This window comes from Psittacula echo (assembly GCF_963264785.1).
Source record: "Psittacula echo genome assembly, chromosome: 5".
NCBI classification, from domain to species: Eukaryota; Metazoa; Chordata; class Aves; order Psittaciformes; family Psittacidae; genus Psittacula; species Psittacula echo.
In genome coordinates, this window is record NC_137739.1 from 78,229,312 (window position 1) to 78,245,267 (window position 15,956).

General features: G+C 45.9%; 1 protein-coding gene across 3 annotated transcripts in view; it reads right to left on the reverse strand.

Annotated features, from left to right (window-relative positions):
* Positions 1–344: 344 nt before the first annotated feature.
* Positions 345–15,956, reverse strand: part of FERMT2 (FERM domain containing kindlin 2) — a gene marked incomplete at its 5' end in the record, with an annotated part of 50,832 nt that continues 35,220 nt past the window's right edge. The window contains 13 exons of one of the 3 annotated variants that reach the window (XM_080619819.1): positions 345–1,079; positions 1,516–1,685; positions 2,893–3,034; positions 3,250–3,374; positions 3,889–3,909; positions 6,080–6,301; positions 6,669–6,775; positions 8,005–8,129; positions 10,729–10,778; positions 12,899–13,033; positions 14,639–14,746; positions 15,073–15,175; positions 15,323–15,548. In XM_080619819.1, coding sequence (XP_080475945.1) covers positions 1,061–1,079; positions 1,516–1,685; positions 2,893–3,034; positions 3,250–3,374; positions 3,889–3,909; positions 6,080–6,301; positions 6,669–6,775; positions 8,005–8,129; positions 10,729–10,778; positions 12,899–13,033; positions 14,639–14,746; positions 15,073–15,175; positions 15,323–15,548 — 1,553 coding nt within the window. In that variant the 3' untranslated portion in view covers positions 345–1,060. Of the gene's footprint in view, positions 1,686–2,892; positions 3,035–3,249; positions 3,375–3,888; positions 3,910–6,079; positions 6,302–6,668; positions 6,776–8,004; positions 8,130–10,728; positions 10,779–12,898; positions 13,034–14,638; positions 14,747–15,072; positions 15,176–15,322; positions 15,549–15,956 lie in introns of all 3 variants that reach the window. The other 2 variants (XM_080619820.1, XM_080619821.1) reach the window with 2 other exon arrangements.

Consider the following 15,956-nt stretch of genomic DNA (forward strand, 5'->3'; position numbering starts at 1 on the left):
CTTGCACATCTATTTTCCTTTTTGCCATTGTAACTGAGCCCAGTGCTCCACCAGCAGTCTTCAAACTAAGTGATGGCAGGATACTGACTCCATGTGTCCTAGCAGCATCCTTCCCTGCATCCCTGGGCTGCTTTGCCACTGCCTGCCTGGGCAGGGAACAGGGCTTTGGCCACACCTGGCCCATCCCTGTGTTTTGCTTTGCTTTTTGGTACCAGGATAAGGTGTTGGGAGGAAGTGTAGGGATGGCAGAGGGTGGTTGGATCACACAGGACATGCTTACAGCCCTGCCGTAGCGCAGTTGAAGCACAAAAACCAGGAGCAGCAGCTGAATATTAAATAAAAGATTTTACTTTTATTTAAAATAAAATGCATTTGTATATAGTCCTGAAACCACAGACTACAGGAACACAACACTGGTTATTCCTCGGCATTAAGTGGGGCAGCAGATCCCTCTCCATTAGTGTTAATATGGTGCTGGCTTAACGAACAGGGAGGTCCTGGCCCCAAGTATGGGTTATTGAGGGTGTTGTGGCACAGCTCTTAAATCCCATTTAACTTAGATAAAAAATTACTGGACTGAAACTGTGGGATTTTGGTTTTTGTTTCCTTTTGTTTCTTGGTTACTCCCCGTACCCCTTACAGACATACTAGAGTTAATGCTGATACTCCAGATCTATGCAATATTCTAGCTGGCTTGTGAGACTAGTTAAAAAAACTGTACAATTTTATAAAATTTGTGTTTTTTACATTAGTTACACAAAACCTATACTTCATAGACCTTTACTTCATATGTAATGAAAAAGTTTGCATATCATAGGCAGAACAGTGACTATGCTGGTGAATACTAAAAGTGTCATAATACAATATGGTGTAAAAATAAAATAAAATTAAAAAAATAAGACAATATAAATGATTATCAAAAGGCAAGTTAACAAATAAAACCAAGCTATAACAGATTAACAGAAGGTCATCTTCGAGTCCACACGCAACTGTCTTCGAAGTCATGTCAGGCACCCGCAGCAGTCCTGGTGCATGTAGTGTGAAAGGAGAGATGGCAGTTCTACTTATGGGTAGGACGACTTCCAAACAGGTCAAATGTACAGAATAAAAAACATGAAGAAAAAGAAAACACTCATGCATTAAACATGATAAATAGACTTCATATAGGTTAAGCCCTGGATGGCTTTACAAGAAGATGGCTTAGAGTTCTTGTAGAAAATTGGCTATTTTAAGTCAGTCAAATCTTATCCTGATCTGCCCATCGGATTCTGTATCTCAAGGCCAGCAGCACGATCTCCCTGGCCCAGATACGGTCTTGTTACAGCAAATTTAACAGAAGTGCTCATTAGTGCACACAGATTAACTGGTCTGGTAATGCAAAAATTGTCATGATAAAAAAAAAGATACATTTCAAGCTTACTTTATTAAGCAGCATATTTCAAAGAACAGCTTTTTAAAGTTAAATATTAATATGGCCATGGGTTTTCCTCTTGGTGTACAGTACATGGGACTCACACCCAACCACTGGTCAGTTTGTAGAACATCTCTTCATCTAAGCTCTCGTTCTGATCTTTCGCTCGTGTCGACAAGAAGATGTAGCCGCCGATGAACTCGTGCACCACTTTGCAATCCACCTCCGTGCAAATGAAGGACACCCGAACGTCGTCTGCAAACTCCACTGTCACCTAGAAAGCAAACCCACAGCATCAGGCTCACCCAAAGGGCTGGCACTGCCACACGCTCTTCCCTCTGTCTCATTCTCCTTTTTCTATTAACCCAGATGCCTTTTCCATTGCCTAAGCAAAATTCAGTGACAAAAATGATGATTTGGACTTGATCCTTATGGCTCCTTTCCAATTTGAGATATTCTATGATTCTAATTTATTTATCGTTTTATTTACTTACTTAAATTCTCGTTAGTTACACCTTTCATTCTCCCGTGACTCTCAGGTAATTACCCAGCATGTCTGCATCTCTCATCGGTATCTTTCCACTTTTTCCTGTGAGTTTTGGTTTTGTAAGTGGAAATTTGGCTGTAGAAATGCTCTATGGGGGCTGGGGGAGCTCATTTCACAGTGACTGAATAGACTGCCTGTTTATTGATGCCCATTACTTTTTTGTCCCCCCATCAGTGACAGCTCTACGGGAGGGAAGGGAATTCCCAGCAGAGTATCAGAGATGAATAACTGGGCTATTCGGGCTTGCAACAGGGTCAAAACAAAGACTCTGAGGCAGAGGAGAAGCTGAATAATTTCTCCAGCAACTCTTATTGACCGCGAACTGCAGGGGAAAAGCCCTCACATATCCCTGGCAAATCTGATGAGATGTTCCACTGAAAAGGAGCAGAAAAAGTTTGCTCATCCAAATTTAACAGTTGGGTAAAAGCCCATCTTGGAGCCTAGTGAAGTCTCTACTGTTGCTTTTCATTACTTACCTGGAAGTTTGAGCTGTACTGCAAATAAAAGGAATTTTAGTGCATATAAAGCCGGTCCATTTATCTTACTGCCTGAGCATCAGTTCTGGTTTGATTTTATTTTGCTGCCTTTGAGTGGGTGTTCAGAGACCAGAGAAAATGGTTACACAGGAAGCATGTAACTGTGTTAAAGACAGGTTCAGGGTTTGCTGTTCTTTTGTTTAAGGGTCATATTCAACTCCACCAGCAGTTAGGACAAGCTTTGCTACATCTCTATGGAGGTAGAAGAGGAGGGAGGAGAAACTGTACCACCTCAGTGCAGCTGGACAGGACATGCTTTAGAAAACAGCACTGTGAAAACCTGACTTTTTAGAAGCTGACTTATGAAGTTGAATTAACATCCCCCCAACTCCGAGAGCAGCGCCCGTCTCACATCACAGGAGCAGGGGAAGCGCCTGAGGTGTAAAACACCAACTCACCATTTTAATCTCCCAGTTCACGTTCCACTGCTTCATGTTGCTGAACCGCCAGGTTTTGACGGCATCGCCTGTGCTCGCGTCCATCCGTATCAGCCGGTTGTAGGCGATGCCGATCAGCTCCTCCTTCTTGCCCCCCTGGAACCTGTGACACAGCGAGGGGTTAATAAATGCATGCCTGCAATACACAGCTATGCGTGTTAAACTCGGCAGCTGAGTTAACGTATAAAATTGGGTTTATGAGTCAATGCAATTACTGCTGTTTAAATTCAGTTCCACTTCAACTTCCACAGCTAAGGATGTGCTGCATATCTAACCTGCTCCATGCTCATGAAACCCCTACTGTTCTGCCCCACCAACCTTGCAATAAAATGTGTGATGCCGAACTCCGGCAGCGACTGCCAGGCTTGAATAAACCGCATCTTCGCCTCGATGAGGCTCATCTGGGCGACGTTCTGATGGGCTTCCAGGATGCGTGCCGTGATCTGCAGGCGGCGAGACACACCAGCTTTAGGCAAGGGGGTCATTAGTGGCATCTCGACTGTCATGCGAATGGGTAACAACTCGGGAGGTGTATGGGTGCCAGTGCGGTTATGAACACACATAATCGATAATTTCTACCCTGAGGTCTTATTTCAGCTATGACTGCTCAAACCCTGCGACCACAGCTGATAACATGGAGCTGCTTTTGCTTCGTATCTCCAGACATATAAAAGCAAATATAGATCTGAGCTGTCTGGAGGCAAAGAGCTGCTCAGGCTCAGTTAGTTTAAGATGCAGGATGTGAGCAAACGGCTGGGCAAATTTCTGGTGTAGGGTTTCCAGTTTCACAGCATGAATCTTTGGGGACCATTATAAAAACCAAACAGGGCCCACGCTTCTCGGGGAGGGTGTAGGTTTTGCTAGTCTTTTCCCTGCTGCTCTCCAAACCAAAGGGGCTCTAGACTGTTTTAAGCTTTATCTTAAATTTATCTTAATTTTATTGTTGCTGTCACTTACCAAGTCTCTTACATAGCCTGGCTGAAGATGGCAAGGCGAAATAAAAAAAAAGGAGGCAGAAAGAAAAAAAAAAAGCAATCAGAAATAATGGCAACAAAGCAAAGAAAAAGTGTAAATTAACTGCAAACCAAAGTTCAAGCAAAAAAAACACATGCACAATTTCTTAGGTGGAAAAGCAGCCAAAGTGAACACAAGGACGGAGAGAGGATAACGCTCGCCGCTCGTGCTGGCCCTGCCTGAACACTGGTGTGGTCCTGGCTGGCCAGCACCGTGTAGAGATGGTTTTGGTCATCCTAAGATGGTTTTGGTCCTGCTGGTGAATGAAGGGGAGAGTGAAGCTGCCAGCTCAGAGGAGAATTAGTGTCCTCACGCTCCTCCTCGTGCCTCTGCACAAACTCAAGCCCACTTTCCATGGGTCATTAACTCAATAGCTCCTTTTATGTGAGATATGCAGAGAAATGATGGGGATACTGCTTGGGGTAGCAGGCGGCTGGAGGAGAGTATCAGCCAGGCTTCCTGGGGATGCATCTGCTCTTGTAAGTCAGCAGCACACTGCTCTGACACTGAACCCCAGGAAGGCACCTGAGAGCTGTGAATACACTTAGTTTGTGTTGGTTTGGGTTTTTCTGTATTTAGGATTTGGTGCTCTCCAAACCCAACCTGCCAACCCTAGGCTCCTGCAAGGGCATGTGGAGATAAACACCACCCCAGCGGGTCTGGGGCTGGTGTGGGACCAAGAGCCTCTATAAATCCTCCAGCAAGGCCCACTGCCAATTCCCATTTCAGCACTATTTGTGGGCTGCACGACCTCTTCCTCCTCCTTCTCCTTTCTCGTGTTTGGGCGCTGAGAGACCCTCGTGGCCGAATTCCATGCATTCCTGCAGCCTCCATCCCTCTGTCCCTCCCAGCTGAGTGCTGCCCACAAACATCCTCTGCTGCTGCAAGCTCTGCCTCCGGCCATAAAGGAAAAGCCTAAATCTGACGTTTAGCCCATGTCTATAAGGGGACCTGGTGTTTGCATTGCAGCTGCCAGCCCAGCGTGGTGCAGGGAGAGGGCTCATGCCCATCCCCATGGTTTGATGGAGGTTATTTTTCTAATGAGGATACCTGCACAGTAAGCAAGTTCTGCAAGCTAGTATTTTTCCAGGTGCCTCCATTTTACTGAGTTCAAGCCTAGAAGGCATTATATCCATTAAAATAGTATATTTATGCAGCCTCTCCTCTATCCAAGTGGATATAAAGGCTTATTCAGAAGAATAATAAGGGCTATATAAAATATAACCCCACTGCCAGGAAATCATCATGCTTTGCCAGTAAAAAGTTACATTTTTCCTGCTTCTCTGACTTGCAGCCTTCTTCTGGGTTTGGAGAAATCGTATCTAGCTACAGCCAGCCTGAAGCACGCAGGCTACGAAGCTACAGCTGAATGATTATGTCACCGAAAGGCCCACAGAGCAATGACTTAATTATTTTTGCTGCTGTTCTGACACATAATGTCTTTCAGAAAGTTATGCATTTATTTCCAGCCCAGAACAGTTCAGCCCTGTCATGCATAGACCGAATGTAGCGTGGAGTTCAAGCACAAGTCACAGCAACTCAAAATGAAGCAATGTTTCAAGGACTGGCATTTGGAAGTAGTGGAAAAGCGAAGACAGAAATATGCAAACTGCATTACAGCCAAGTCTGGATAAAGCACTGCACACAACTGCAACTCTGCTGATCCTGAGGATTTCTGCACGGACTCTGTGCAAGGGAAGGGGTTTTAATCCCAGCACCGGGACTGATTTCATCTCATCGCTGCTACATCTGTGAGGGGAGAGATGGGGGCAGCTGACCCATGCTTTGCTGCACTGTTGCTCAGTAGCAGCAGGGGCAAAAACCATTCCCAAAATGTATTCAAAGTAAATGCAAATGAATTTTCAATGTGTTTAAAATAAACAGTTCCCTGCTGCCAAAGCTGTGTGCGTGCAACATCACATAATGTACGGCAGAATTAAGGTTGTGGGTGTCATCCCCAGGTGCTGGATCGAAACCACGCATTTCAGTCGGCATCTCATTTTAGTAACCACGTGCATCCGATTAAATGACACATCCAAAACACGCAGTGTTAAACATCAGGTACCGCCAAAATGGGTGCAAGGTCAGCTCAGTCCACACCAACACCACGCCGACAGAGCAGGTGAGCACGTACCTGCTTGTTCTTGTACTTTTTCAGGTAGCGAGGAGAAACCAGACACTCGGGATTGATGTCGGTGTTGATCTGTTCTGGGATCAGCTGCGGGTCTGGGTTCAAATGCTGCATTTTCAGGAAGGAGAGGATGTTCTGCACTTCCATACCATAGGAGCTGTCAGCCATTGTCTTGCCCTTGGAGGCCAGGCGGCAGGCAGCCATCCAGCTGGCATACTGTGTCTCCTGCCCCAAGAAACAGAGACCCATGCCCATCAGAGTGGTGGGGGTACCATCTGCCACCCCCAGTTAAACTCCAGGGAGCCTTTATTTCCCTTCCAGCCCAGGAGACTGCAGCACACACAGAAGACAGGCAGAAACCCAGCCAATGTGTAGACTATAACCATGGGACAAAGCTAGCGAAGAGCAGGGACTGATTTTCTACTCCAAATTCACATGTGTATCCATGTGCAACACCGAACACTGAGCTCAGACACATGTGACTGCATTTGCTCTCTTTCTTTTCTATTAGCACCAGCTACACGGCCCATCTGAGCATGAGCTGATGGTGGGCAAAGGGCAAACAAACAGCCAGTCCAAGTGATAAACTTACATTATCGCAGCGAAGCCAGATTTCATTCATTCCCTCCGCCACCGGAATCAGAAGTTTGATGTTAAACTTCTGACCAGAGATGTTCACATCAGGGGTGACTTCACATCCTACAATGAGGGAGCCAGGGTTTAACAGGGGTGTCAAGAACCATGCTTTAAAAAAAGGGGAAAAAAACCCCTAAACACAAAGGAAGAAAAGGAAAACCAAAGCTCTCCAACTAAAGCGTCTCCTATGACACCTCAGCACTGCAAAAGTTGTGCACCACATCTCCCATGTGATGAACACTCTACATAGCAGGGACAGAAAAACTTGTCCAATGTCTCTTTTTCCAAGTGACCAGAAAAAAGGGTGCAAAAACCAAGACCTGATCTAAAAGCAAGGGAGCCAAAGCTAACGCACACTTGCAGAATTCACCTTGTAGATCCTGCCTGGCCTCGTGAATGGACCCGATGGCTGGCAAACAGCCCACATCCCTGAAATTTTTACGGACGGGTGGGATAAGGTGGCAGGATGGGTGGGGACTCTCACCCCAAATCCCCTATACATCATTTCAGACGGGCGCATCGCTGCTATAGTCACTAGCGAGGTGTGAGCATCCCACTTTTGGTGTCTGTAGAGAACAACAAGTGGTTGTACAAACAGTGGGGGGTGATGAACTGACCCAGCCAAGTTAGCCCGGGCGCTGCTTCAACTCTGCCTCCAAGATCTTCTAAAAGTGCCATCACAGCAGATATGTCAAAAGCTCCCAAAAAGGTCCTGCAGGCCGGGCTTCACCTTGACTGCAGCCTGAGGTTGCCTGGCTTCACATGTCCTGCCTCCACAGGGAACAAAATGAGCTCTCTGCAGTTCGGTGGCTGCCGGAGCAGGAATGTTTCACTTGACATAAGAAAAGCCAACAGCCATAGGAATTTAAAAACTCATGTGCAAAGCTTGCAGGGAGTGATTGAGCAAGGCTGCTCACAGCCAGCACCAGGGAGAGGAGGAAGAAAAGTTAAAGGCAGCAGAGGAAGAGAATGGTCTGTTCTCTCCAGCTCAGGGTTATTCTCTGCTTAGGAGTTAGGCCAATTCCTCTGGATAGCCATGACAAAAAGGAGAACAGTAAGTGGTATCTCCATGCTCCTAGGGAGCTAGTGGGCTGGGGTCACAAGTACCATGTACTCACTTTCTGGAATCTAAACATATGCCATGCTATCAAACCCAGCCACCCTCATTCCTTTAAACGTATTTACCCAACCCTAGGATGGCATCCCAAGAAGATAAACCAGTAGTAAAAGAAGATGCAAGAGGACCAGTCTATTAGTACAATAAAATACAACAGCATTTACGCTTCTCTTACCTCTCAGGTTCATCTGGTGTGCTGGAGTCCCATTGGATTCCTCTTTGCTTTTATAGCAGGAGATAGAAGTATCTTTGAAGGTGCACCAATATGGCTTGTAGCCTTTCAACGTCAGCTTCTTGGGCCTGCCAGACAAGTTGAGGGACATTAAATTTAGTTTAAGCTCCTAAACCAAGCTGCTGCACCACGAAACTCATTTCACCCTTGAAAACCTGGTGTCAGCAGTCTGGGACAGTCCCTGTCTGTGAGCTCAGTCACCACTCACCATCCCTTCACTACAACGGTGGGTTAAGAAATTGAGCTACAGCTGCAAGTTTGGATTCTTCAATCCCATGGAGGTCCCACTAATTTGGGGCAAGGTCAGGGGAGCTGGAAAACTGTATTACAAAAACAGACCTGTCTACAAACTGCTGTGAATTATGCCTCTTCACCCACCACATTAAACTGGAACCACTTTGCTCAAGCTCTGAAAGCAAGCGGTACTTCTAACAGATCTGTCACTCTGACAGTACTGAGAGTACAAGGTACATGCATGAGTACACTTGTTGTTTTCTTTTTAAATACTCCACTTTACATCAGAAAAGGTTCAGTTCTTTTTTATGGAAAACACGGATTTTGCTTGACTCCGCAGAAGAACAGGCAAGAAGCCTGCAGCAAAGTGACCACCTGGCATGGTGGTACCCTGAGCCTGCTCATCCCACCATGAGGCCAGGACCTTTCCAGAGCTGCGAGTTTCTCTATTTCTTAACCCCAGTTAATTTCTAAACCTTACTCACAGGCTGTGTTCCCAGCATCTCGCTGCAGTGCACTTCTCACATCTCCATCCCAGGAACAGCTGCTGAACCCTCATCTATAAGCATCAAATGTGTGATGGCCCCAACTGCTTGTCCTTGAGGGCTTGTGATGGCCCACTGCATTTTCATTTCCAAGCAAAACCATGCTGGAGGCTGCTCAGGGTGTGTGAGTCAGAAGGAAATTGGGATGGTGTGGGAGAAACACTGTCTGAATGAGCCTCGCTGCTCCCACACCACTAATGGACATCTGAACTTGAAGCATCTGCTGTCTCCTTCTGCCTTTGCTAGTTTTCCTTCTCCTAAAGCCTTGGCACACAAAGCCCTGCCCTATACAAACTTTACAACTGCAATTTCCTTTGAAAGCTGCCTCCCACTACAGAATTCACCAACCTTGAGCCAAGCCATCCTACACGTGCAGGTTTTTCCATCCTTCGCTCTCATTCTTCGCTAAAGATGCTTTAATACACCCTTTGGCTAGGACGGGCAGTAACACAGATGGCAGGGGAGAAAGAAACATCCCAAAACTGCAGCAACACTAGGCATTTATAGGGACATACATGTAGAAATTCTATGTAAGGCATACTAGGGACATATACTGCAGCTCCTCTCCAGCTGAAGTGTGACGAGAGGCATGTCCAAAGCTGGGCCATCTCCTAATGTCACGTCATTTGTGTTGGGTTTCTGGCACTAAAATACCACCTGGCCAACAGTTTTTGGAGCAAATGGCAATTCTATGCCTCCCTCCCATGGCAGGACAGCCTCAAATCCCAAACCCAGGACCTGGGGCTTGCATCAGGTGAGGAACCAACAGCTTCTTGCTGCTTCATGTCCTGTCTCACCAACTGGCACTGCAATTTGCAATTAGCTCCCCGAGTCGTGCCTCATTTTATTGCAAACAAGCACATCGAAGGAAATGGCAAGGGGTTTTTTGTTTGTTTGTTCAAGGCGGGGGAAAAGCCACTCAGATGCAGGGCAGAGGCTGCAGCCCTGACACTTTGCCCCAGTTAAGACAGTCCATAAGCCCTGATGAACATGGAGACCTTATTAATTCACCTTCAGAGAGGGAGAAAGAGCTTTTCAGAACAGAAGTGCCAAGTTCTGGCTCCAGAACCAATCAATTAATAAATTAAAGGCTTCTTCCAGAACTGTTTTGCTGGCTACAGCTTTTCTTCTATATCCTATAGCTATGCTGTGAAATCTCATCCTTATTTCCAGTTTCCAGAACGTTCACTGTAACACTTGCCGCAGCAGGCAATAAATTGCAAGAGACGCTTGTGGCTGCCAAAATGTTACTCCAAGTCCAGACATTCCCGGTTTCCACGTACCACCGTCAGAGTCAAAGCAAAATATAAACACCTCGAACTAGACCCTGAGTGAGCTGGAAGAGGAGCAGAGCAGAGTCAGCTTAACCTGCTCCTCTTGGCAAGGAGAGGGCAGACAGAACCAGACCTCAGCTCTTTATAATTCATCCAGCCTCTTGCAAACCAGGAGGAGGAGTAAGGTTTCTATGTTCCACTCCTAATTTTAGGATGGCTTGATTATCCCCTGGGCATTGAGTGTGTGACAGAAATATCCCAGCATGCACTCCTGGCTATGGGATGCAGCAAGCTTTCCTTGTGGCAACAGTGGGAAAACACCCCTTGTTTTGTATTTAAGAACTGATCAAGTTCAGTATCGAGTATTTCAATAGTGTGAAATAGTGACTGTGCTACAGGATAAAGTAAAATGTTTTAACAGTAAGAGAGCAGATACTGAGCTGTGGTATTACACAGCAATTGTCTGGTGGCTTTTCACAGGAGAATAACGTAGTGGTGTGCGGCAAGATCTTAAGGGCAGGAGATAAATTTAAAAAAGGATATTAGGCAATAGGACCATTAATTATTCACAGACATTACCAGTTTCACAAGCACCTCTTCCCATCAGCACTTACTTGAAGACTTTAATGTAGTCGGCGAGCTCGGGGATGGAAGTGATGTCACCCTGGAAAGAAAAGATTATCCCATTCACCCTCATGCCAGAGTGGGGCTGGGGTGCTGGGTGTGGGAGAGAAGGGATGCTGTGCAGGGGAGGAAGCCAGGGGCAGCTTCACTGGACAACATCAGGGCTCAGGGGTCATGAAAATGCTCCTGAGAAAGCCTCATCCACTTCACAAGAGAAGCAAGCAGAGAAAAATCCACGGCACAGAAGTGCTGTCTGCAAATCAGAGGACAAGGTTTTGTCTTCCTTTGAGGAACTCCTGCTGCCGCTGGAGCCAATTCCCACCCGCGAGGTCACTGGCGGTCACACCGGCTCATGTTCACATAGGGGTTTTTCTCTTCCCTTATTTATTTCCTTATGCTCCAAGCAAAAGGAAAAGATGCTGCTCTGCATCCCCATGGAGGACTAGGGAAGGGTTTTCTGACAGTCTAGAAAGGTTTTCTCCTCCCAGCTTTTTAAATATTGAATTGGTGTTATTTATATTTAAATATGTTACTTAAATATGTTATTTATGATATGTTTCTGTTATATTTAAATATGGATTATATGCATGAGAAAAATATACAGGGTGGCACTTGCAATTCCCACAAGCTCAAACTAAAGGGTTCTCGAAGGACAGAGAAATCAAAGACTGCTTCAGCAGCTCCCAGTAGCAAGCCAGTTTACTTTCCGTCTGCAGTGAGCAATGCTGTTTATAGATACCACAGGGAAAAAAATGCAGAATCTAAACAAACAATCCAGTAATTGCCCATTATCCGTATTCAATTACTCGAATGCATCTGGAAATGGCTACTGCTAGCAACCCCTACGGAAAGGGATGGAGGGTTTTGATGAATCATTGTCATCTTCCCTCCTCTCTGGCAGGGACTGTTCCTAAGCACTGTGCTTCAAATCTGGTTTTGCAAAGAAATTATAAAGGATCTCTTGGCGATACAATCTTGGCATTATTTCTGTCACACCAAAGGAGCGCTGCTGTCCCTGTGGCGATTGGTTAATACTGTAAACCTCTGCTGTTATTAATGCTTGTAAAGCAGGCTAAGTATGGATGTTAACTTCAAAAAGATCCTTCATGAACACTTAAAGAAATTATATGAAGTGTAAGACTGGAAAATTTCAGGGATTTTAGGGTTTGAAAGGACTTAAAATTAAACTCAGAGATGACATAAATGCGCAAAATGCCTGGAAAAGCTGTCCTGTGCCAAGTCTAACTGGACTCAGTCCTTTCTCTGCAGTTTAGTTCTTGGGCTTTACATTTTTAAAGGTGGAAAACCAGTGTTAAAAGAGTGTATCAGAAAAAAACCCCCGACAAATCCTCTGAAATAGTCATAGCCCACTCCAGGCTCAATTCCAGTCCCATAAAAATAGGGCTTCATAAGCATAAGTTACTTCTGAAAATCACAGCAGCTGTTTTAGGTGCTGTAAAACTTTGCCATGAATTAGAAACAGTGGAAGAGAAACCTCAGCATGAAGAATCCAGTATTTTGGGAAGTCAGTAGTGAGAACAGAAACCAAATTAATTTTAATTCAGTTTTCCATTATTTTACTAAGGAAAGTGATTTAGTGCAAGGGGGAGTCAGTAAGACCCCAGCTCCTCCAAGGTTTCTCCAACACCATTTGGTCTTATGGTCCCAACAGGAAAAAAGCAGTATTGCACTTGACTTTGCAGCAATGCAGAGCTGAGTGCACAGGACAGGCTGAACTCTCCCTGCTAAATTAACTGTGAAAAGTAGAAGGCAGTTTTACAGCTTAAATGAAGCCTTTGGTTCAGTACGTGCATGTGATCAAATGGGTTTTTACGCTGCCTTGGGCTCAGAGCAGAGCTCCAGTTTGGTGCTGGCCCCATGTTGGACGCTGCCCAGGGTCTCCTCCTACCAGAACTACCCCTTGATACTTAACAAAAATACCATTTTAAGGCAAATATTATTGGGGTCTATGTTTTGTGTTGCTTCACTGGGCTGTGGGCAACTTCCTCATGCTGTAAGAGCAGAAGTACAAAAAAACAGAGAGAAGAAACTAAAAAAGGAAGGACCCCTGAAAGAATTCCCAGCTTGGAATGATTGTTCCTGCTTGTGTGAGGTGACAGGACATGCAAGCCATTTGCCACCAGGTCCTGCAACCCTTACCAGGATCGTTGACGTTTTGCCACCTTCCAAAGTAATTTCCAGATCCAAGAGCGCAGCATCCACCTCATCCACATCCTTGTCACTGTTGTTCAGGTGGTTTTCCGAGGACATAATAGACAGCTTATTGATGTGATACTGAAAGGCAAGGCACAGCATTTCATTGGGATGCTCCTGCAATCTGCTGGATGCTATGGGCTCATCACAACACAGCCATCATGCTGTGAAAAATGAAAAATGGAGCTGTACCCTCTGCATAAACAGAGGCCAGCAAGTGCTGAGACTGAGTGCAATTGTGTCAGGAATGACCAGCTTGGCTGTTTTCAGTCCAAGGAGTCGGTACAAACCCTGAAGGATTGCTCCGGACCCTGCAGAGCAGAGCTACTCTTTTCACAGCATCACAGACTAGCTGAGGTTGGAAGGGGCTCTGGAGATCATTTGGTCCTATCCCCACCTACAGCCACTGTCCAGCACCATGTCCAGTTGGCTTTCAAGTATCTCCAAGGATGAACACAGTCTCAGCTCTCCCAATCTTTCCTCATAGGAGAGATGCTCCAGGACCTTTATAATCCTTGTGGCCCTTCACTGGACTCTCTCCAGTATGTCCATATCTCTCTTGCACTAAGGAGCCCAGAACTGGACCCAGAAATCTAAGTTTGGCTTCACCAGTGCTGAGCAGAAGGGAAGGATCACCCCCCTTGACCTGCTATCAGTGCTTTGTCCAACGCAGTCTGGGATACCATTCGTCATCTTTGCCCCAAGGGCACACTGCTGGCTGATACTCAACTTGGTGTCCACCAGCACCCACAGGTCCTTTTCTGCCAAGCTGCTTCCCAGCTGGATAGTCCCCAAAACATACTGGTGCGTGGGGTTGCTCCCCCCAGGGGCAGGACTCTGCACATCCCCTTGTTGAACTTCATGAAGTTCATGTTGACCCATTTCTCCAGCCTGCCAAGGTCCCTCTGGGGAGCAGCCTGACCCTCTGTCCTATCAGCCACACCACCCAGTTTGGGAAGATGCATTGCATCTGTTTTCTCCCCAGAAAAACAAAACATCCACAAAATCTTATAGGAAGGTCCATGCCCAGCCTGCTCTGGACTGTTCAGGGAGGTAATCTCAGTCTTTGTATTTGCTTTCACTCATTTTTTCCCTGGAGGGGCCCTAGGAGCAGACAGCCCTGCTCTTGATGGAGCTATTTCTACATTCTACAGCGACAAGGCGTGCCAGACCACACATAGTAAAGGGCCTGCCATCCGTCTCACAGAAGTCAATAGCAGGTGTAGTATTTATGCCAAATCATGCTGAGTATTTTATAAAACAGATAAATAAATAGTTCTGGGAAACCCACAGATTATCACCAGCTGCTGGGGGCGGCAGCGTGCCAGAATGCACAGTTCAGTAACCTAGTGTACTTACTGGGTTTTTTAAGAAGGGCAGACCTTAAAGTGAAGATAGACAGGAACATGTCTGGTTAAAAGAAGGCCAAATTTCTTTTCATGAGAAGCAAGCAGTAGCAAGTATTTAAATTGCCTAATAAGCTCAAGTAAGGATCAGGAGACAGGAAACGATCTGACTTCTACCAGCATGAGAAGGCCAGGCTCCATCAAAGACAAGGTGGGGCTTAGAGCACCAATTACAGGAGGTTTCACTTATTGTGTTAATCAATATTCATTAATAGAGACATCTGCAAAGCTACAAAAGCAAGTTCAACCAAAACTGCAAGCGTCCCAGGCTGTCTCCTACCTGCAGTGCCGCAAACATCATCATTTCTTCCTCTGTGCATTCAATCTCCTCCAGCAGAATAGCCCATTTGGACTGCTCATACAGCTGGTTGATCCTGATCGCGTCGTACTACGGCACAGCACAAAAACACAGACTGGTTGTAAAACACATTATCATAGCTCAAGACAGACAACTTCATCTTTCATTTCAATGCAATGCTTCAATCTAAGACTGAAAAGCCTCTGCCACCAAGTCGGAGTGGCCTGAAGCATCTCTAGCAATACCTAAGCATTAGCAAACTGGTACTCGGGAGCATGCAAATTGGGCTTGCTGCCTACATAATTAATTCTCAAAGTAGTGGAGGATTTACCAAAACAAAAGCACATTGGGGATACAGGCACCCTCTGCTCAAAACCTTTGCCTGTAGGATGCGAGTAAAATACATAGCTCTGTACCTTTGGATTCAGGTCAAAAAAGCTGTAGTACTTGAACCGGAGCAGCAAAGCCTCATTTTCTTTCACCTCCTGCTCCATAAGAGATCGGGACGAATCCAGCCATCTGTAAATTGTCAACATGAAGTAACACACACACGAACAGCTTTGGTGAAGTCAGAGTGATGCTTGCAAGAGCACAATTTAAAACTGCGTATTGAAAAAAACCAAAAAGAGAGAAGAAAAAGAGCAGAAAACCAAATCCTTAACTCACCCTTGGTTGGTTTTGGCTTTATCTAGCAATGCCTGTGGCTTGTACATTTTTGCTAAGGACTCTGGGGAGGTGACGGGCTGGCTCACGGCCAGGATGCCCGGGTTCCCCTCTGACAAGGCGCTGTCACCAAACCAGGCTGAAGTGGGTGACAGGGGACTGCCGTCGTGAGCGTCGTATGTCGGTGTCATCGTTTTGCTATACAGTCCTGGGCTTGAATATATGTTTCCTACCAGTAAGAGGAATAAAAGCTGGGAGTTAGCTTAGGGCCAAGCCCTGCCTGCTCCCAACCAAGCCAACTCAGACACAAAACTGAAGCCAGTGGATGAAAAACCTTCTCTTTTTTACCATTTTTCTTTTTTTTTTTCCACAATGGGAAAACACTGTGCTGCTTGTTTTCCCATGAAAAGCTGTCCCTCTCTCTCAGCTCTTCTCCAAGAGAAAAACTGATGGAAAACTCATTCCAGCCCAAATCCATGGGAAAAGGCGCAGGTCTCCCACGCTGGGAACTCCTGCCCCCTGCAGTTCTATGGCACCTGGGACACAAAGGGCCCCCAACTTACCGGTATTACCTGTTGCTTAAAGATTTTGGAAGTCAAAAGTTTTAGAGGAGCAGGAAAATAAACTAAGGGAGCAG